At 41.2% G+C, this 19,975-nt stretch overlaps 1 protein-coding gene across 3 annotated transcripts; it reads right to left on the bottom strand.

Moving 5' to 3' along the window:
• Positions 1-13,648: 13,648 nt before the first annotated feature.
• fam3c (FAM3 metabolism regulating signaling molecule C) lies at positions 13,649-17,609 on the bottom strand. Of its 3 annotated transcripts, none has more exons than XM_077500801.1 (10): positions 17,115-17,609; positions 16,705-16,741; positions 16,495-16,627; positions 16,384-16,410; positions 16,197-16,320; positions 15,965-16,023; positions 15,298-15,348; positions 15,132-15,216; positions 14,935-15,061; positions 13,649-14,156 (listed from the first exon to the last, which is right to left on the bottom strand). In XM_077500801.1, the coding sequence occupies exons 3-10, from the start codon at positions 16,520-16,522 to the stop codon at positions 14,067-14,069; spliced, it is 591 nt and encodes a 196-aa protein (XP_077356927.1). In that variant the 5' UTR covers positions 16,523-16,627; positions 16,705-16,741; positions 17,115-17,609; the 3' UTR covers positions 13,649-14,066. The 3 variants fall into 3 exon arrangements, with proteins under 3 accessions (XP_077356927.1, XP_077356925.1, XP_077356926.1); XM_077500799.1 differs by having other exon boundaries at positions 16,495-16,599; XM_077500800.1 differs by having other exon boundaries at positions 16,705-17,609.
• Positions 17,610-19,975: the final 2,366 nt, after the last annotated feature.

The raw sequence follows: 19,975 nt of genomic DNA, 5'->3' as shown, positions 1-19,975 counted from the left end.
CTACTTCTAATGGGAAATGGAATATAAGATGGGTAGAGGCTTCTTGCTAGTTATGTGTTTAATTCAAACCAGACACTAATGTTGCATTTGTAAGACATAGTTGCTGGAAGCTTTTAAGGCCTGACATCAGAATGTGACAGTACTCAAGCAAAACATGGATGAAGACCGTGATACGTGCTAATGTTTGGATAATTTGTGATCCAAATTAGACTGTCAGCTGTCCTTTATTTACATCCTGGTTCATTTTTGTGCGATTTTCTGACATCGCTCTAGATGGATTTGCCTGACTTTACAAGCAGCAATTTGAAGTGACGTTCCTTTATACCTTCCCAGTAGTAGTCACCATTTCCAACTGTTTTTTTTCTGTAACGCTTCATCAGTGGAATACAGAGGCATTCACTATCCGACAAAATGAAGCGATCATCTGACTGGACGGCATCGCTAACCTGCCGGGCTAACATCAAATTTGTCTTGTTACCCTGGTTTTCCGTGCTTCCTCCCCTCTTGGAATATTTAATCCATATTTAATTAAATGTCACATCTTTTACACGGCAGGAGATTAATAGTTGGCAAATCGAAACAAATATTGACCAGGGCAGCCTGCATTGATAGCGGAGGCCTGAGGGAACATCTACATCTTTGTTGTGTTTGATGGATATGGCAATGAGATGGGAATACCAGGAGGGTCTTTAATCTTCAAATATGACATCAGCCATATTCTCCTGGAGGAGGAGGAGCGTTGCATATAAATACACCACATCAATAGACACGTCTTTTTTTGCTTGCTGTGACATAGACATCCCGTTGGAGCCAAGTATGAAGTCATAAATAAAGCAGTTTTCTATGAAAATACAGTCGAAGTGACAAATATGAAGATGCAAAAATCAGATCATTAGTTTTGTGGCACACTCACCCAAAACAACAACAAAAACAACTGGCTGGGCCGTTTCAAATTTCTCAAATTACAAAATGAGCCCGGGATTTGCAGGAATAGAATGAAAGTTGGCGGTGGAGGGCTTGCCCTGGCGGGTGTTGCAGGATCATTAACACAACGGTGCAGAGGCATAGTGAGGATACAGTTGCGGTAATATAATCTATCGCTAGATCAAAGGCAGGGAACTGGAGGTTACATGCTAGAATTTAACAACTCTGACCTCTGTCAATGCCAAACAATCCCATTATGGATCACCACAAGTGTGCTAGTGGCTCTGCATTTCTTGGCATTTTAAGCGGAAATATACTTACAAAGCCACCCAATTGCTCACAATATTAAGCATATGGGGCATGCATCTTCAATATCATATCAATATCAACATCGTCTCATGCCATCCTCACCATAAAAAATCCTGAAAGAGGATCTTCATGATCCCTTCTCCTGATTCACTTTGCTTCCATCTGGGAAATAATGGATCGAGTGGTGAGCGCCATGATGTCATCCTGTCGATCCATGAGGCCTCGGGTCCTACTCTGTGCTTTTGCTAAATCTATTAGCATCATACGCCAACGCGATTCTCTTGTGTGAAAGTGAGTGTCTGCCTTCGAGCTGATGTTGGGAGCTTCTAATAGAAGACATGGCACTTAATCCAAGCGTCAATATAGCAATCAAAAGCTCCAGGCTTTACAATAAACACAGGACTCCTCAGTTATTGCAGGACCTCCGTGGAAGACACAAATTAGTGCTGTCACTATCGAATAGTTTTAGAATCCATTAATCTATTGATTATTCAATCGATTAGTCGACTAGATAGAGTAATTTAAATTTTGCATGATAGTGTATAACAAGTATTTTTTTTTTTTACTTGATTACTGATGAGCTTTTCTAGACAAATGGATGTTTAATTACGGAAGTTGCAAGTTTTCATCGCAGGGTGTGGGCGGACTTTGGCAGCAACTGATGACTTGCCATAGGACATGAATCTTGTAATAACTCAGCACTACAGGGTCATAGCTTGACCAAATAAATGCCTCGTTTGTTTTTGAACCGCTTTCCTGTCCAGATCAGGTGTTTTTGTGGGCTGTATATGGTCCATGAGTTGTAGGTTTTGCAATTCTTTCCATGAGCGTATCTGCTCATAGGCACGCAAAGGTTTAGGAGTCTGAATGTTACTAGCGCTGACCTCAGAAATCTTATAAATAAGTGATAAAGCCATCACAAGGTCAGACACCAAGGACGAGTGGGAAGATAGAATCCGAGCATGCTCACTGTTTGTAATGCTTGCTTTAAAAACAATTAATTATTATTTATTTTTTTTAAGTTTATCATGCCAACTCGAATATTAACATGAGTGTCAAAACCATTATGTCACTTATTGAGATAAGCCCCAAAAAATGGGAATCTAAAAAATTTAGCTGCACAACATGCGTTGGTGTTTCCATGCAAAATTGCTTTATGTAACATGATGTGGGCTTTGCATGCTGAAGCTATCTCTGGATGCCTGCCAAGGTTGAGAGTAATTAAAAGAAAGAAAGAAAAATGCCCAACAGAGATGACTGGAATGCAGAGTCAATCCCCATCCCAAATTCATGCAGAGTGTCACGGCTAAAGGGATAACGGGGTGGTGTGTGTGTGTGTGTCTGGTTCAAGGAATATGGAATTTACACTGATAGAGATGGAGGACAGCCATGAGCTATCAACTGCCCTGTGTGTGTATGTAATTGAGTGCAAGTGTGTATGTCGCTCCTTGGATATGTAGGGGTCATGAGGGTTGTTCCTTATTCTGCTGTGGGCTAATGCAGAATGGGTCACACTTCATTAACGCTAATTAAATGGCAGAGAACAATTTAGAGGTGGCCTTCATGCTTACTAACAAGTATATACCCCACACCCACACACACACACACCCACACACGCAAACACATACGTATGTTGGCATGCAGTTAGCTTTCTATGTGGCACTATGGTCAGTGTTGCAATGAAAGAAGTGCAGTGGTTCCAAATGCCCACCATTTTCCAGCATGCCCATATGGCGGAAATCCGTATAACTCCTGACATTATAGAGGTAGTATAGGGTGGCGAGAGAAAACAGCAGGACGTGGGGAAATGACAATGGTTTGACAAGGACAGATAAGAAACTGGAGACTAAAGCCCCTTCCACATGGAAGTCAGTTTCAATATATCCGTACAAGTTTCCTACCGTTTGAGCAGTTCTTCCACACGGCGGCGCCGTTTCGGAGTTTGAAACCTATCACTTTTGGAACCGGGCTCCAGGGTGGAAATACTTCAACACACGCCCCGTACGTTCCAATGTGGACACTTTATGCAAGATACTCCTCCAGTTTGATAACGTTGCTCTAATTCTCACGTGACCGCCAGTCTGTCAACAATGGCGGATAGCCGTGTCATAGTCGTTTTGTGCAACCTCCTTAGCTTTTATAGCAAAATATTTTGCGTGATGTTGTTGTACTGGAATCACCCGCCATTGTCACTTCTCTGTATATATTACTGGATAGCCAATAGCTCATGCACGCCCGTGCAAGCCATTGAAGCGGCAGGGAAGCCATCTTGCTCCTCCCATCTTACGAGCAGACTACAAAATAATAAAAAAAAAAAAAAACTAAACCCAAACCATGATAGAAACAACAAAACAAACCAAAACCCAACACTTCTCACGGATACAATTTTTTCCTGATCTGTGAAAGCGAGTATGCCACTTATCATTAGGGCAATTTTGCCGAAAACGTCTAAAAAAGGTGCACCCAGATTAAATTTGGAGCTGTTCTTGAACCATTTGGAGTATTAGCATAGTTTTGGTCTCTTAAGGTAACGCTTTGAATTTTTGCCACCAGTGGGACTTCTATAAGCGATAAGTGGTTTTAATAGAGCTCATGCAACTTTCATCTCTCTCAGTGACAATTTATTTTTCAATTAAGAAGGGTTTGGTGAATACGGATAGGAAACTGGTGGGATTCAGTACCTCCAACAAGGTTAAGAACCACCTCTGTTAGTTGCTGTCATACCATGCAGCTTATCAGGAGGCTACCTCAGAGTATTGAACTTGGTGATGTCATATGTCCTCAGCAATCCACATACATACATCTCTTCGTGGTAGGTCAATAACTGTGTCGGGCAGGGGTAGAACTCAATTGACCTACATTGCAGACATAATCAACAATGGTCATTTGATGAGTGTCCGCGCGCGCGTGCGCACACACGCAGACAAGCACACACACAAGGCCTTGTCACTGCAAAATAAAACGTACAACAACCCAACATGCATCTGTTTCGCCGTCATAATAGCCAGCTTGTTATTAGCCGGCTAGCCCTGACCCCCACCAGGCAACCCACAGAGGCCTCAAAGGGGCCTTTCTAATTGTGTTTGGTGCCAAACAACGCTGGCACAGAGCGGGAACGGCATGGGCACGTGAGAAAAGTGTGGCTGCTCTCGTGATCCGACAAAATGCGCTTGAAAAGCCTGCAGACACAAATAGCAATGAGTGAAACTTAAGTCACTCTTGTTCTTATTGCCTTGAAGGGCGCATGTAGGGTTCAATTGTTCCTGATAGACTTTTTATAATAAGAAAGATCAGATCAGTTGTTCAATGAAGTGAATTTCTATATATTGGCACTGATATACATAATTCTCAGGCTCTCCATTGGCTTCTTTGGTGTTCTCCAACCAGCCTTGCTGCAGCACATAACTTCTCAGCACAATGCGATCAGTACATTACGCAGCAGAACTCCCTGTTTGGATGAACAAATTAATGGGCCTTTTTCCCCCTGTGTTGGATGCTCAAGTGAAGAATATAGACAACACGTGATAGGCTCACAATCCGCAATATTTTGGGAAAATATTAGGTTTTTGAGTATTCCACACCCTGACAAATTGGACATGCCATAATTCCTGGAGATGGGTTTTTGCTACAACAGTATGCCAAGTTTGGGTCAATCCATACCTTGTTGTAGTTAAGTTTCAAACAAAGAACAAAACTTTCCATTCAAAACTTTACAGCCTCGATACATGGATAAGTGTAACCCAGACTAAAATAAATATAGTCTATACTGATTAAACCAATATATAGTAATTGAAATAGAAGTTGTTTTCTAGTGTTAAACTATAAATACCTTTTTGTCATTTACATTATAAAAAGTTATTTTGTGCAAGTTCAAGTTTGTTTTAATTGCATACGAAATTGCGTAGTTTCTTTTTCTTTTCTTTCTACAACCTAACTTGTACCTGTCAATCTTACATTTCTGTACTGTCATTGGTTGATGTACTAGCCATGTCCAATCCGGAAGCGATGGGTGTAGTCATACGTGGAATGTTCGAGAGTCTGTAAGCCTTTCACTAGTGTAAGCTAAGCTTTCAAGTGAGCAGACACTCGAGGAGCCATCTGGTGAAAATAGTCTTTTAAACCAGTGGATGCAGAGTCTGCTGTCACGTTTTGGACTGTTTTTAACCCGATGTAATGTGAGTAGCTCATGTTATGTTTCTATTGTGCTCAGACGAAATGTTTGTGCAGACGATTTAAATGCTAATCGCGGCTAGCGACGTAGCATGCTAACGCTAAGGCTAGCGGAGTTCTGTGCCTTTTTATATCGAGTATGAAGGTTGGAACTATATTTAAAATTAAAGAGACACTTTTTGATGCACAGCGGACCAAGGAAGCTCTTTTTGGACCCTTCTGCTGTGGATTGGAAGTTGTCTCGTGCCTTGTGGATTTGTGCTTAAGCTGGAGTTGGATGTCGGTCGTTACCGAGTGACGGGTTTCCATCGCTCATCACCCATCACGAGTCATTCGCTACCCTAGACCTGTGGATTCGTGAGTACTATCAAAACCGTGCACGTGCCAATTTGTTTTTGCTTGCTTTGCAAGTGAAGGGACCAGTTTTTATGTTTGTAAGGTCACACCGCACCCGAGCAACATCAGGCCTGCAACTATAACTCGCCTATATATTTTTTGCTGGGACACATTCGGATTTAACATTTGACACACACAACCCTTTTCTTTTTTTCCCCCCATTTAATGGTCTTTTTATTATTTTTGTTTACTAAAATGGTTCATACGGTTTGTAATTGAATTTACTGTGTTTGTGTATTTCTTTTAAATGGTATATTGATCTACACAATATTCCCCAGTACTTTAATTATTATTCTTAGTGGGTAAAAGAGGTAAATTAATAATATTTTCCCTGCTAAATGGAAGCACCGCCAAATTCTAATTTACGCCAAACTTAAGATATTTCTATTCTTGCATCTCCTGTTTACTAAGTAAATTGAATTAGTTGTTAAAGTACCCAGGACCCCGCTCATAGTACTACAACCCCATTAACCAGTGTTAATTCCATAGATACATGAGTGACATGTGTTACATAAGGCTTTGGGGATGGCAACACAAATAGCACTTCTTCAATGATTTTTTTTTGAAGTTTTGAACAATGAAAAGACAGGAAATGATTAATTGAGATGTTAAGATCCATCCATCCATTTTCTTGACCGCTTATTCCTCACAAGGGTCGCGGGGGGTGCTGGAGCCTATCTCAGCTGGCTCTGGGCAGTAGGCGGGGACACCCTGGACTGGTTGCCAACCAATCGCAGGGCACACAGAGACAAACAACCATCCACACATGGGGACAATTTTGGAGCGCCCAATTAACCTGCCATGCATGTCTTTGGAATGTGGGAGGAGACCGGAGTACCCACGCAGGCACGGGGAGAACATGCAAACTCCACCCAGGAAGGCCAGAGCCTGGACTCGAACCCGAGTCCTCAGAACTGGGAGGCGGACGTGCTAACCACCCGGACACCGTGCCGCCCCAGATGCTAAGATGTTTTGCAAAAATAAACTTGATTTTTTGGTACAAAATCAGTTTACTGGCTCATAATTCAGCCATAATTCCTTTGTCAACATATGAGCTCGTTCAGTAGCCAAGTGGGACATGGACAAGATGGAACATAGAGCTTATTCATCAGTAGCGGCTTGTTATTTGGCCGTCGAACATCTGTTGTGCACCAACTGACCTCTGGATGACACGCACAAATATGCACAGCTCAGTTAGGTTGCCTCATGGGCATGGAGCACACTCGGTTCCCCAAACTCTTCCGAAACCGGTGTGCACAACCTGTCTTCTCTGAGCAAAACAACACTTGATCAAAAGGGGAAGTTGCACTTCCTTAGTGTCAGCAGACAGAAGACTTTAGCTTGGAGATTTAAAAAAAAAAAACCAAAAACAAAACAGTGAAATGTACACTATGATACACTTAAGCAAGAAAACGGACAAGTCAAATAGCAGAACTGAAAGACGTGTCACATTTAGCTCACATCTGTGCACAGTCTCCACTTCCAGAGCCTCTCCTGCATGGTACTAACCTCAATAACAAACTAATTTTTCAACACAATTTACACCTCACCCTCAAGGAAACTTTTATATACATTAAATCTAATTTAATAGACTTCCTTTCTTTGCTACATAATCTGTACAGGCTAAGTAATCCATGGGCACAGTCATTTGAATGAATTATAGAAAACTATACTGAAAGCCAGTTGCACTGCAAATGCAAACAAAACATACAGAACAAAGAACAGCCCAACACTACATAAATGACAAACCAACAAACGTTGATCCCAGTCTGTGGATTCAGTTAATTATAATTATGTAACTAGTAGTTCAAGTTCTGAGTTTCCTTTTAAAGATGGGGAGAATTTGGGCAATTTTGATGTGTGTATCAAGCTGGTTCCAAATCTGAGGGCCATAATATACAACACATACTGGTGGTCTTCGCTTTTTCCCTGTGATGACACCTTTGCACCTAGTGTTATGACCATGTTGAGAGCAGCAGGTTGGAATATGATGGCTGAGATTGGGAATAAAATTATTAACAACTTGATAGACTGAACAACATGCGTTATGGTACAAACTGAGCTCAGGAAGTCTTAATACTCCGTGATGATGAAAAAGTGGTTAGGAGGGAGCATTGTATTCAGACTATGAAAAAAAATATGCACCACCTTCTTTTGCAGCAGATTTTTGTGTAAGGCTGGGGAACGTTTTGTACCAGATTACATTGCAGTAATGCAAATGGGGTTTAAAAAGAGTTTTGTATAATGTGAGGAGTGTCACATTTGGAATAAAGTGTCTCAGTTTGATAAAGAGGCCCACATATTTTTGATTTAATTCTGGCTTGAGTTTTGCACAATAAATGTCCTAATGGGGTATATGCCACAGAAGAGGCGGGACGTGATTTTGCACATCAGTTTGGTTCCGTTTCGGGTTGCGAACGCGCAACCGAGGGGCACAAAGTCGGAAGCACAAGTATTTTGACGCAGGCCACACGTCGCAAACCGAACCGGAACCAAACTAATGTGCAAAAACAGTCCCGCCTCTTCCGTGGCATATACCCCATAGTGTTTGTTTTATCACTTTTTATTTGATCAATTTACTTTCGGTTATGGAGTGTATAAACCTATAGACCCTTCCAGTGTGACGTCACGTTTAAGTGCGCCCCTTGCGGTGGAGAGCAAGGCGTCAATTTGTTTGTTAGCAGTTAGAAAGCTAAGATAGCTTGAAAACTTTGATATACAGCAAGACAAGTATATCCGGACACAATTGATTTACTGAATGACAATTTACACCATGAAAGTAGTGATCAACATACTGTTTAAAACAAAAACAACATACCTTAAGCTTCCACTTCCACTTTGCCTGCCAACAAACTCCGTTTTTGTAGCTAGCGGCTCCAAACGGCTGGTTTCAATGAGTCGCAGTAATGTAGTGTCCTACTTGAGACGTTTTTTGTGACACTTTACATATTTCCCACCTTAACGAAAACGCTCACCGAAAATCAAGCTCTGTACATTCATTTGTTATGGGATGTTTGCCCAAAGTAGTGACGTCAGCTGGAAGGGTCTATTCAGATATTATTTGTTAACCCCTTAAATTTCGGATGGTCTCTGGCGGGCAAACATTAAAAAAAAAAAAAAAAATATATATGCAACCTTTTTTAAAGCATTTTTGGCAAAATTGCTCATATGATAAGGGGTTAAATTATCATTAATTAAAATATTTTTACCCTTAATTTTATATTGTGATATTTACCGTTACCGTAAAGGATACAATTGATATTGTGATATGAATTTTGGGCCATATCGCCCAGCCCTACCAGATAGATATAACAATCACAGGCTTCATTGCGAAGAGGCACACTGATTTTTTTTTTTTTTTTTTTCGGCTTGCAGTAGCTAGTCTGTTAGATGGGCTGCGGATGGGCGGTGCAGTATTATGTCCATTGTAACCTGCATTCATGCTGTGGTCAAAAGATGATTTTGGATAAGAACCTATTGTTTCTTTTACTGGTCCAACAGCCGTCTAGTACACTATAATTATCAGCCCACCGATGGACATCACTGGAACGTGAGAATAGATAGCAAAAAAATGACTTGGCTTTATGAGGAGGCATGTTCAATGTAAATACAGACGTGATTATTCTGCTATTTAGACAGTCTGCAGGCGTGGGGGCATCGCCCTTGTGCTGAAAATTACTTGGATGGTTCCAGCCCAGTTGTTTTTGTTTGCTCCAGCCATAATGAGATTTAGCCTTGATTGAATTTGAGGATTTCTCGCGGAGGCCATTTAGGCGTACAACTGTGTGGAGCCACTGGGAGGAGAGGGCTTTAGTGGAAGCCAAGCAGTGTGTGGTTGCAGCACAGCTCGTGTAACATCTGTGTTATGAGGGGGTAGGGATCAGCTAAGTCAGATTGTGTGCTGCAACAAACAAAGGTGTGTGCACAAGGATTAAAAACACAAAAATGAAGGTCAGGTGTTAGGGAACAGGTTTGACATCCCCTACAAAACATGTAGCCAATCTCCGTAACACACATCCACACCCACTGACACATTTTACACGCACCGTGTTGTTTTGTCTTGAGTCACGCCCCCTCATCGGCTTACCTGATGTCAGGATTCTCATTGGTGAGCTCGGTCTGAGATGGTGACACCCACTAAAAGTTCAGTGACCTCCATGTTTATGCTCAGAACCAAATCGCTGACACACATGAGCTCACATATGAACGGCTGGCTTTAGAATGGCTTTAGAATTTGTCACAATTGTTGACATTTTTTTAATTTATTAGAGCTCAGGCAAGTGCATTTTTTATGCTGTTATTTGAATGTCAAATCACCATTTTTAGACCTTGAGAAAGCTTCATTTGTCAGTAAAACATTTGGTAAGCATGTCTCATAAGTAGACCCATAAAAAGTCACAAAAGTCTGACAAATCCAGACCAGAAAATGCACTGGAGGTCTGCCATTTTGGTTTGAATTGGCAGTTTGAGAGTTTTGGACTGGTTTCAAGTATGCTTCATAGATGCCCTAAAGATTTTGTCTAATTACTACCAGATTTAAACCTTGTATACCAGACGGATTTGCAGCACCAAATAGTGATCCCTTTTAATTTTTGTGATTGTGTGAAGGCGGAGGATGGCGACATAATTTACTCACCTTCAAACACCTAACTTACCGGTAAGTCAGCCCACATAATCTGATCTTGGCTAGGTACACAGGTTATCCCTACCTGCAAAAAAAACGTATCGGTGCAGTAACATTAGGAGAAGGTGTACGCTTGTGTTGATCCAACTTCATAGCGAATTGCACAGCTGCAGCCTTTCATGGAAGCGAAAATACGCACAAGACAGCCTTGCGTCTATACATTAGTTGCGAAAGTGTGACATACCATCACCTGCAATGTATATAGTCCACTCGAATAACACAAATGGTAAAATAACAAATTCTATTAGTGGGCTTTCTTTGCACGTTTCTCCAGTGGAAAGTCAATCCAGTGTTAGTCTAATCATGTGTACTTAAATAATACCATACACCTTTATGTTTTCAGATCATAGCAGTGAGCACTTTGGTTTTTCAAGGTTTACCCTATGATGGACAAAACGCTGAAATGCACATCTTCAAAGTAAATACTGCCTTAAAAAATGAATACCTCAGCCTTTCGACTTAATTTTTCATATTATCATCCGTTGATCTAAACGGGCTACTAACATAAAATTGTTGAAAAGTTACTATTGCTTTCAAAATGAAGGCATTCTATTTTGTTGAATCTTTATGTGAGTTTTATCCTTATGTTCATATCTCAGCATTCATAAAGGATAAAAAATGTGTTTTCTTTGTATTAGTGTCCATTAAACCAACACAGTGCTACCATTAAAATGGGTCAAAACAAGTCATTCGTTTGTGTCCCACGTGAACATTCTTTATAAGCCTCCAAGACTGATTGTTAGTGACCTTTCCACTAGTGTACTGAGCGTGTTGTGCTAGGTTGCTTGTCTAGACTATTGCATAATGAATGGAGACCACTTTGGTGGTCGATTCATGTGCTCGTCGGATTAAAATCAATCCGGAATTATACACCTTCAGCGACGAGACATAGTTGTAACGCAGGCAGAATATGGTGAGTTACTTCCATTGTTGTAAACAACATGAACTTCCATACAAAACATCAGCCATTAGCATAGATTGCTAACATCGCCAATTGCACATTTTCTCAGATTTGAACTTCCTCTTTGTGTCCTCGTAGTTCTGCACTTGGTGTGTCTGGACGTATGTGTGTGTTTATGTTAATGAATACATGCATGTGTGTCTGTGTGAAGTGATCCACATGATGAGATATCGATCAGGCTGAGTAGCTGTCTGTGCCGAGGTCAGCAGGCTCTTCCCACAGATCCTACACTGCGTAAACACAGCTGTATGCTTTGGTGTGTGTGTTGGGGGAGGCAATTACAGCATTGGGAGTTTGGGCATGGAGGTTGTTTTGGAGGGGAGTGGGTGGTAAGTAACCTTGCTGGGGAAATTTTTTTTTACTTTGTGAAGGTAATCATAGACTGGTTTGGAGGTCCCCTATCAGATGAAGGGCAGATTAGGGGTGCGGCGACTTGGATTTAACCGCCAATGTTTATGTTACTGAAGTGAGAAAATGGATGGCAGGTGTGTTTTGGAAACCAACACACAAAGCGAATTAGCTGTTATTAAGTCCAAAATGTAGACTCAACACAAACATGTACGAAGCAGATTACAGCCATATAGTAGAGAAAAAAAAATTTCCAGGAAAAAAAAAAAAAAAAAAAGACAGAGAAAAGTCGCCATTATTAGAAGTAATTTTCCCCCCTGTCTTTTTTTTTTTTTTTTTTTAATTAAGAACTATGTAATATTTTCATATTTTTATGTGAAAAGTGCCATATTGCTTTTGGGAAAAATAGTATTTTTCAGCCATTTTCTCTTGCCCCCACAATGGGGGGGGAAAAAAAACATTTTAGGGGGAAAAAAAATCCTGATAACGAGAGAAAAGGTCACATTATTCTGGGAAAAACAAACAAACTTAAGGAGAAAGACGTTTGGGGTTTTTTCTTCTTTTTTTTTTTAAATACATTTTATAGGAATCATTTTTCATTGCAGTAATCATAATTTAAAGAGGGGGTAGCAAGTATATACAACTGAATTTAAAAATTGCATTTTAGCAGAAGACGAAAGAAGTAATGTGATCAGATTATTTTTAAAATTGAACAAGAATTTTACAAAGTTAATTGCAGAAGAAAAGGGAAGAACAGGCTTAGTGATTTTCCAAGCAACATTAGAAGGTCAAAAAGCGGGTTGAGATCATGTGTTGCCAGTTTTACGACCTTGTGTTATAAGAGTAGTTTTTGTTTTGGGAACTTCCTGTAATTTAGACATGTGCACAAACACTGATGACGTCATTCGTGAATTGGCCATCAAGGACACGACACCATCTGGCCAAGAGATGTACTACAAAAATAAAAATAAAAAATCTGAATCAGGGTGGAAAATGGATAATAATATACTGTCCACAGTAAAAGATACATTACTAACAATAGCTGTTTTTTTGTTGTGGTGGAAATTTGTGTTTTTAAATGCCATTAAATATGAGCTAAGAGCGTAGATGTTTGTTGGCAGGTGCGGAGGTTATTTTTGTCCAGTTGCTCTACAATGGAGTTAAGCTGGTCCATTAGGTCAGAGTCCAGAGGTGAGGGTTCAAAGCTCGTCTGAACTCTTGTGTGAGAGCTATCTTTGTTTAGCAGACAGAGGGGGGAGGAGGAAGAATTTATCTCATCTTTGTACGCTCACTTTGCCCTCACATGGCACATCATTGGAGCTTTTTTGCAAGCTTTTTTTTATCCATAATGCATTACCTAGTGTGTCTTGTGTAAGGCCATAGCTCTTGCATACGTGTGATCACTCTCAGAGGAGCCTGCCTCTGACTTCCCTCTATAACTGCATCAAAATGTATATTTTCTCAAAGCTAAACACATATATTGTAGTTAGGTGTGTTATCTGTTTTAAAAAGAATTTGGAAATATAATTTGTGTTCATGAAGTGCAGCGTGATCAAAAGCTAAGTGTTAAAAGCTACTTTGGCGAACCCTTCTAGTCTCATCATTAAGGAGGTGCTGTTTCTTCAGCATCCAGTCATGTAGCTTTGCTGCCACCTAGTGACATCTCGAGTTATTTCATAAGAAAATTGAAACATTACCATGAATAAATGTGACTTAATTTCAAATTTTAACGTTAAAAAAATACAATTTGTCGGCATGTCATTCTTGCTCAATATGAGCAACATTTACGATTGAGGTTAAGTGATTTCTTGTGACATTTTTACTCCTAACTAATAAAGCTGTTACAGGGAAATTAGTTACGTGTATATGGCATTTATGTATAGCGACCTAGCCCCAAGAGTTCCTTATTAATCATTAACAGTTAAGAAAACAATTAAACAATTACAAAGCAAAATATTGTATTATTTTTTTTTTTACATTGTTCATTAGAATCAATTTGAACCTTCCTAAACAAAATATATTTACAGAGTTCACAGTAGTTTGTACATTTTGGTACTGGGTGAAGGCGAGTTAGCAGGCAGAGCAGACAGTGCAAAAATAATTATAATAATACAACAGGATTAAGGTGTGACGGTATTCCAGCAATCAAGTCCCTTATCGTTGAGCTCCACCTGTTTGTTCCCACCGTGAGCCCTTTGGAAGATTGCCGGCGGTAAACAGTCTGACAGGATGGAAAAAGTTGGGACAGCTCATATGAAGTGTGTACGATGGGGGTCAGTCCTCCTTCCGAGGTACGCAGCCTTCCATCTCCAGGACCTCCGGCCAGCCATCAAACTTGTTGGTGTCTGCACTGTTTTTGATGTGCTGCCATAAACCATGGGAAACTAACATTAGTTCCAAAACATATTCTCTGTCAGAGACATAGCTGTTTGGTAAGTTTGTATATTTCCGGACTGTTTTACTGCGCTTTTTTGAGTAAGTGACTTTCTTCATAAAGCTTGATATGATTTGATTTAGGTTTTAAAGCGTCCCTCACATTGAGAGGTGACGGGACTGCCTGTTGCTTAAACATAAATTCACTTGTAATTGCTGAATGATGTTAGAAAAAGACACATACTGACAGATATTGGTATTTTGATTCAAATCAATATTTTCTTCATGTGTAAATATGCAATAATATGGCTTGTAAAAATACATTGATTATAATAAATGATACGGCATGTAAAAATAATTTTTTTAACCAAAATTTTATAAATTTTGTAACCATGTTCTTTGAGTATAAATTTAAAATTATATGTACAGTACGTTTTTTTTCCCCATATGTGGAATATTTGTTTTTCGTTTTCTTTGTTTTGCCATTGTTTCTTTTCTCGGAAATGACTTGCTTCAGGCTTCTGATTGGCTTAAAAAAAAAAAAAAGTCAAACTGTTTTCACAGTTAGGGATAAGCTCGCCACCTGTTTCTAGGCATTTATATAAATTAGAGAGTAGATTGCTGATTTATCATTGTAAAAATAATTTAGCCTTCTGGGACTGGGGTTTCCTTTCAAGCGACCAGTGTCCAACTCAGCTTTCTGCTTTGTCCATCTTCCCAACATCAAAAACAAGCTTTGGATAATAAAAAGGCTGCCGGTGCACACTACCTGCTCAAATGGACTCTTGGTCTTGATCCCTTTCCCTCCGACGAAGATCCAGTTATCTCGGAATCCCAAGTTGTTGATGGCCGTGCTTCCCAGGTCCGCAATTAGCTTCCGTGCTTCATCGTTGAGCCTGAGGGGGGGCAAAATGTCATCAGTTAAAGGGGAAAATTCATGGGTGTGAAGACAGTCAGCGTCCCTACTTGGTGGAGGGATCATCAAAGGACGCCATCATGACCACCGTCCCTTCCTCGATTCCCTTCAAGAATTGGATGAGTGGGGCCACGTCTAGGATGGAATGCAGTGACGTGATACACTGTTCTGTGCTGACGTTTTATTTTTAAATCTCTTAAGTATTATGGTTCTTACTTCCAGCCCACATGTCGAAGAAACCAGTTTTGTTTAGCGCTCCTGTTCTTCCTGCGTAACAACAAATACGCAAATTAAACCAGAATGTTGTATTATTAAAAGAACAACAAAAAGTCAAGATGCCACACTGAAGAGACATAGGAAGTTATTTTGGTTTTAAGTGGACATTTCCAGGTGCCCTCTAAAGGGTTAAAGAAATGTTATCTTATTGTTGCAATGTTTGTTGTACTATATAGATGGATAACGCAACAAAATATTGTCATTTCCACTATTGGAAAGTTGGACGGCTTTCCACAAAACATGAAACTCTAGTAAGTTCTCTAGTAAGTAACTCTACAAGCCGGAACTTGAGCCTACATCATAAAATTTGGTAGTCATATCTACATGAATAGACAGATACAAAAAAAAAAAAAAAAAAGGCTCAAGAAGTTATGCCCGAGATGACAAGAAAGTCTGCCATTTTGTATTGATGCAGCCATTTTGGCGGTGAAAATGGATGACTAGCCATTCAACAGAAAACTCTTAAGGACACTCCACAAGGTTGTTCTTAACCAAACATCCCGAAAGCCATGCCCTGAAGAAGAGCACAAGTGCCCCTTATTGACTGACAGATATAAATGCAATAACCTCATTCATTGCTGATGGAAAGGTGAAGGTGTGGCATTACCATTGACAAGAGCAATGTTGATTCCTCGTCCCACATTGTTCTTCACGGCGCTCATGAGCCTAAAAAGATAGAGGAGATAATCAGATGTGTGTAGAGGATGACACGCCCACACTCTCCAGGGTCTCTATTTGACTTGACAACCCTTCCCTCTCATTCCAACACCTTAATCAAACACACAGACGAGCGCTGTATTACTTTACAATCAAAGTAAAGTCATAAAGTTGCCTATTACATTTTGTCCTCCAGGCACATTTTGGGCCCAACCACGCTGGCCGCGCCACTTGCCATCTTGAAGGCAAACTGACCGATGGGACATGCTTTGGAAAGTCCACACTTGTTTCCAACAGGTTTGACTACTGGGGGAACAAATTTTTGAATGTTAAAATGGCAGGTATTCTAACCACGAAAAATATACTTACAGTCTTCTTTCACAAAAACTGATTTGCCTAAAAGAGATAAAAACAATACATAGTTGTGGTGATTTATTTGGACTTGTTGCATCCCCAACTTCCCTGCTGCTCATCACTCACCCATCCTGCTTCCCAGCCGGAACTCCATCCTTATCTCCAGCAGCTGAAAGGCTAAATAAATGGCCAGGATGAATGCGAAGGCAAGCACTGCTAACTTCAAAAAACCTTAGGAAAGAACCATATTTGAGAATTGCTTCATTGCCAGTGTCACTTTTTGGAACAATCAGAAATCCCATATGATGTTGGTTTTAAGTACAATTGGGGTTTTACCTCCAGTTCGCACCATAGTCAGTTAATATTAGACACCCTGAAACAATCAACAAAGAACACAACTGTTTTTTTTTTTAACATTTAATTAAACAAACATACTAACCAACAGCTACTTTCTACTATTGTTCAAATGAGCACTTCCTGTTGCCTTTGCCACGCAAAGTTTGATGCACTAGTAGCATCTTTCCGATTGACACTTGAACGCGACTAATTTCATTTAACCACACAAACATCAACTTTACGTCTATAGGACAGTACTGTACTTAAAGAATGTTGTTATATTACGAAGTTGGCAGTGAAGTGACACCTTAGGACAGAAATGACTCACCGACTTCGGCAAACAGTGCCATTAAAAGTGATTACAACACTTTGCATTTTTAAAACATGACAATGAAAATTTTCTGACTTACTAGTTAACCAAATAACGACTGTAACGAGGAAAAAAAAGAGACGTTTCCAAGTGCGATCGAAACCCTCTCGATGTTTCCAGTGTCCAGACCAGAAGTGTCACTGACACCTGAGACGCTGCAGTCGAACAGATCGCTCACGCTTGACGACAAAAAGACGCGGTGGAAGCCGAAAAGATAACAGTCGTGTTTATTCATTTCCAAAGACACACACCTGCCTACAAGTAAATGTGGTTAGGTAACGGTTAGATTTCTGGCTTGAAAGCCTTTATTTATTTATTGTTATTTCGTGTAATAGTAAGACGTTATCTCCCTGAAAGAGGACGAGCACTTCCTGCTTCCGGGTTTTTCTTCTCCACTCAATCAAGCGGTAGAACACACTGTACCGCCGCCAAATGGTTTCATACGAAATAACAAGCAAAGCTTTCAAACAAGCAAGAAACATGAGCTCGTTTTTTCGTTTGTATAGCGTATATTGTGCGTTATTTATCAGTTTATATATATATATGTAACCCATGCAGTGCTGCACCGGCCCCTGCGCACTGGCGAAGTCTGCGTTGTGATATTCGGGATGTGTTGTGGTGCGGAGAGAGACAGCACAGGTATCGGAATGTGGCTGAGATGATTTCGCTTTAATCGCACAACACAAACCACAGCAATTAAAGTAACTAATATTTCCAATCTCACTCCTGCACACTATTCCAAATCAAAAAGAAACTGACCCAAGATGGACGCCCACCCAAACACAGTCAAAATTACGGCGTCTCCAGAGGGACAAAAAGAAAACAAGCTACTTGTAAATTAAATTAAATTGTAAAAGGGTGCCACCCTGCGGCAGCCTCCAGTTACTACCCTACATCCACCCCCTCGTTGACTGATGGCGTCCCCGCCATCAAAATCCTATCCACAGCAACCCCAAAACAGCCGGTTTATAACATGTTCAAAAGAAACGCATTCAGTCAGCCATAAACTAACAAAGATGCCACAATGAAAGCAACACCAAAAAGAGAGAGAGAAAAAAAAAAAGAAAAAAAGAAAACCACCACACACATTTCGATGTGTAAAATTATGCAAAGCATGCTGCTTTCTTTGTTTTGACCCTTTGCCACAACTGCCGTCCCCTTTCTAACCTCCTTTGGTCATCTTCTAACTCCACCACTTGTGCCTCGTAAGATAATCTGGTTGGTGGACGTCGGTTTCTAGATGCATTTCGCCGAGGTACTCTGAGCTCCACTAGGGCCATGTCCCCATTGACATCATCACTCGCCTCTGTATCATGTTGGCCCGTGCCTGTGTTTAACAGTTCCATATTTGAGTCTCCACTCTGGTCCACTGTGTCGGGCAGAAGACTCTCCTCACATTCCTCAGTCTCCTCCATGATCCCAACATCCGCTGCATCGGACTCAGCCTCAGAATATCCTGCGTCTGGATTCAGCTCAACATCCTCACTCCCACCATCTGGTTGCACTGGGAGGAACATACACTGGGTGAGGAGGTTGCGGTGAACCACTCTTTCAGTTTCATCATCTTCAGACCGCAGGACATAAACGGGTACGTTTGGTTGCTTTTTTACCACAATGTATGGACGTGATTCCCATCTGTCTCCGAGTTTCTGCCTTCCCTCAACATGGCATACCTTAACTAGGACTCTGTCCCCAGGACTGAAGGCTTGGCTCCGTGCTCTTCGATCATAGTACTTCTTCTGCTGGCCTTTAGCATGTTGAGATGTCTGATTGGCCTGCGCGTAAGCCTGGGACAAACTGTCATGCAGCGTTCGGACATAGTCACTGTATTCACAGGCTTCGTTGGTGGAATCCAGTCCAAAGATGAGGTCAACCGGGAGTCTGGGATGCCTGCCAAACATGAGGTAATATGGGGTATAACCAGTGGAATCATGTTGTGTGCAGTTGTAGGCATGTGTCATGCAATCCAGGTATTCATGCCAACGGGGTTTCAAGTGTGGCTCAAGTGTACCTAGCATGTTCATGAGGGTCCGATTGAACCTTTCAGTGGTCCCATTACCCTGGGGGTGGTAGGGAGTTGTATGTGTCTTAGTGATGCCAGTACACTTGCACAGCTCTCTCACTACAGCACTCTCAAAATTGCGCCCTTGGTCGGTATGCAATTTTGCAGGGAATCCAAAACGACAAAAGAAGTTCTTCCACAGCACCCGAGCTACCGTGATAGCTTTTTGGTCTCTGGTGGGGTAGGCTTGGGCATACCGAGAGAAATGATCAGTGACGATCAGGACGTTTTCAATGCCTCCTCTTGACTTTTCCAGCGTCAAAAAGTCCACACATAGCAGCTCCATTGGTGCACTGCTGTGGATGCTGATCAGAGGAGCCCTGTTGCCCGCAGTGGGAGTCTTCCTGAGGCAGCATCTTTCACACCGTTCGCACCACGCCTTAATTTCTTGGAACATCCTTGGCCAGTAGAACCTCTCTTTTATCATTTGCAATGTTCGTTCCAGCCCCAAGTGTCCTGAGTCATCGTGGAGAGCTTTTTTTACTGATTCACGCATCGTCTCTGGCAAGAGTAGTTGCTCCACTACACCCTTATGCAGGTCTTTGACACGGCGGTACAGGATACCTTCCTTGATCACCAACCTCCTCCACTCCTTTAAGAGAATGCACACACCTCTCCCCGCCTCAAGCCGCACACTACGAGTAGGTTTCTGGTTTCGACTTTTGAAGTGCGCCACTGGGCCAATCACAGGGTCTCTCTTCTGCTCTGCACGGATCTCCTGTTTCGTCATGGCTGGGAGTGAATCGGTTCCCACATCACTATAGGGCTCCGGTACCTCCGGCGGAGGTGTGTTCTCACCCAGAGGGTTTACAGGCACCGGGGTGGCAGGCACCAGGGGG

Source organism: Festucalex cinctus, chromosome 16, assembly GCF_051991245.1.
Source record: "Festucalex cinctus isolate MCC-2025b chromosome 16, RoL_Fcin_1.0, whole genome shotgun sequence".
Classification (NCBI taxonomy): Eukaryota; Metazoa; Chordata; class Actinopteri; order Syngnathiformes; family Syngnathidae; genus Festucalex; species Festucalex cinctus.
The sequence above is the reverse complement of the archived record's forward strand: the minus strand, read 5'-3'. Positions and strand labels throughout refer to the sequence as shown.

Excerpts from the sequence above, each read along its gene's own strand:
- fam3c (XM_077500799.1), bottom strand. Across the intron at positions 16,024-16,196 it reads ATGTGCCTGGAGGACAAAAT|GCTCATGAGCGCCGTGAAGA; the intron begins GTAATAGGCAAC and ends CTATCTTTTTAG. Across the intron at positions 15,349-15,964 it reads CAACATTGCTCTTGTCAATG|GAAGAACAGGAGCGCTAAAC; the intron begins GTAATGCCACAC and ends GTTGTTACGCAG.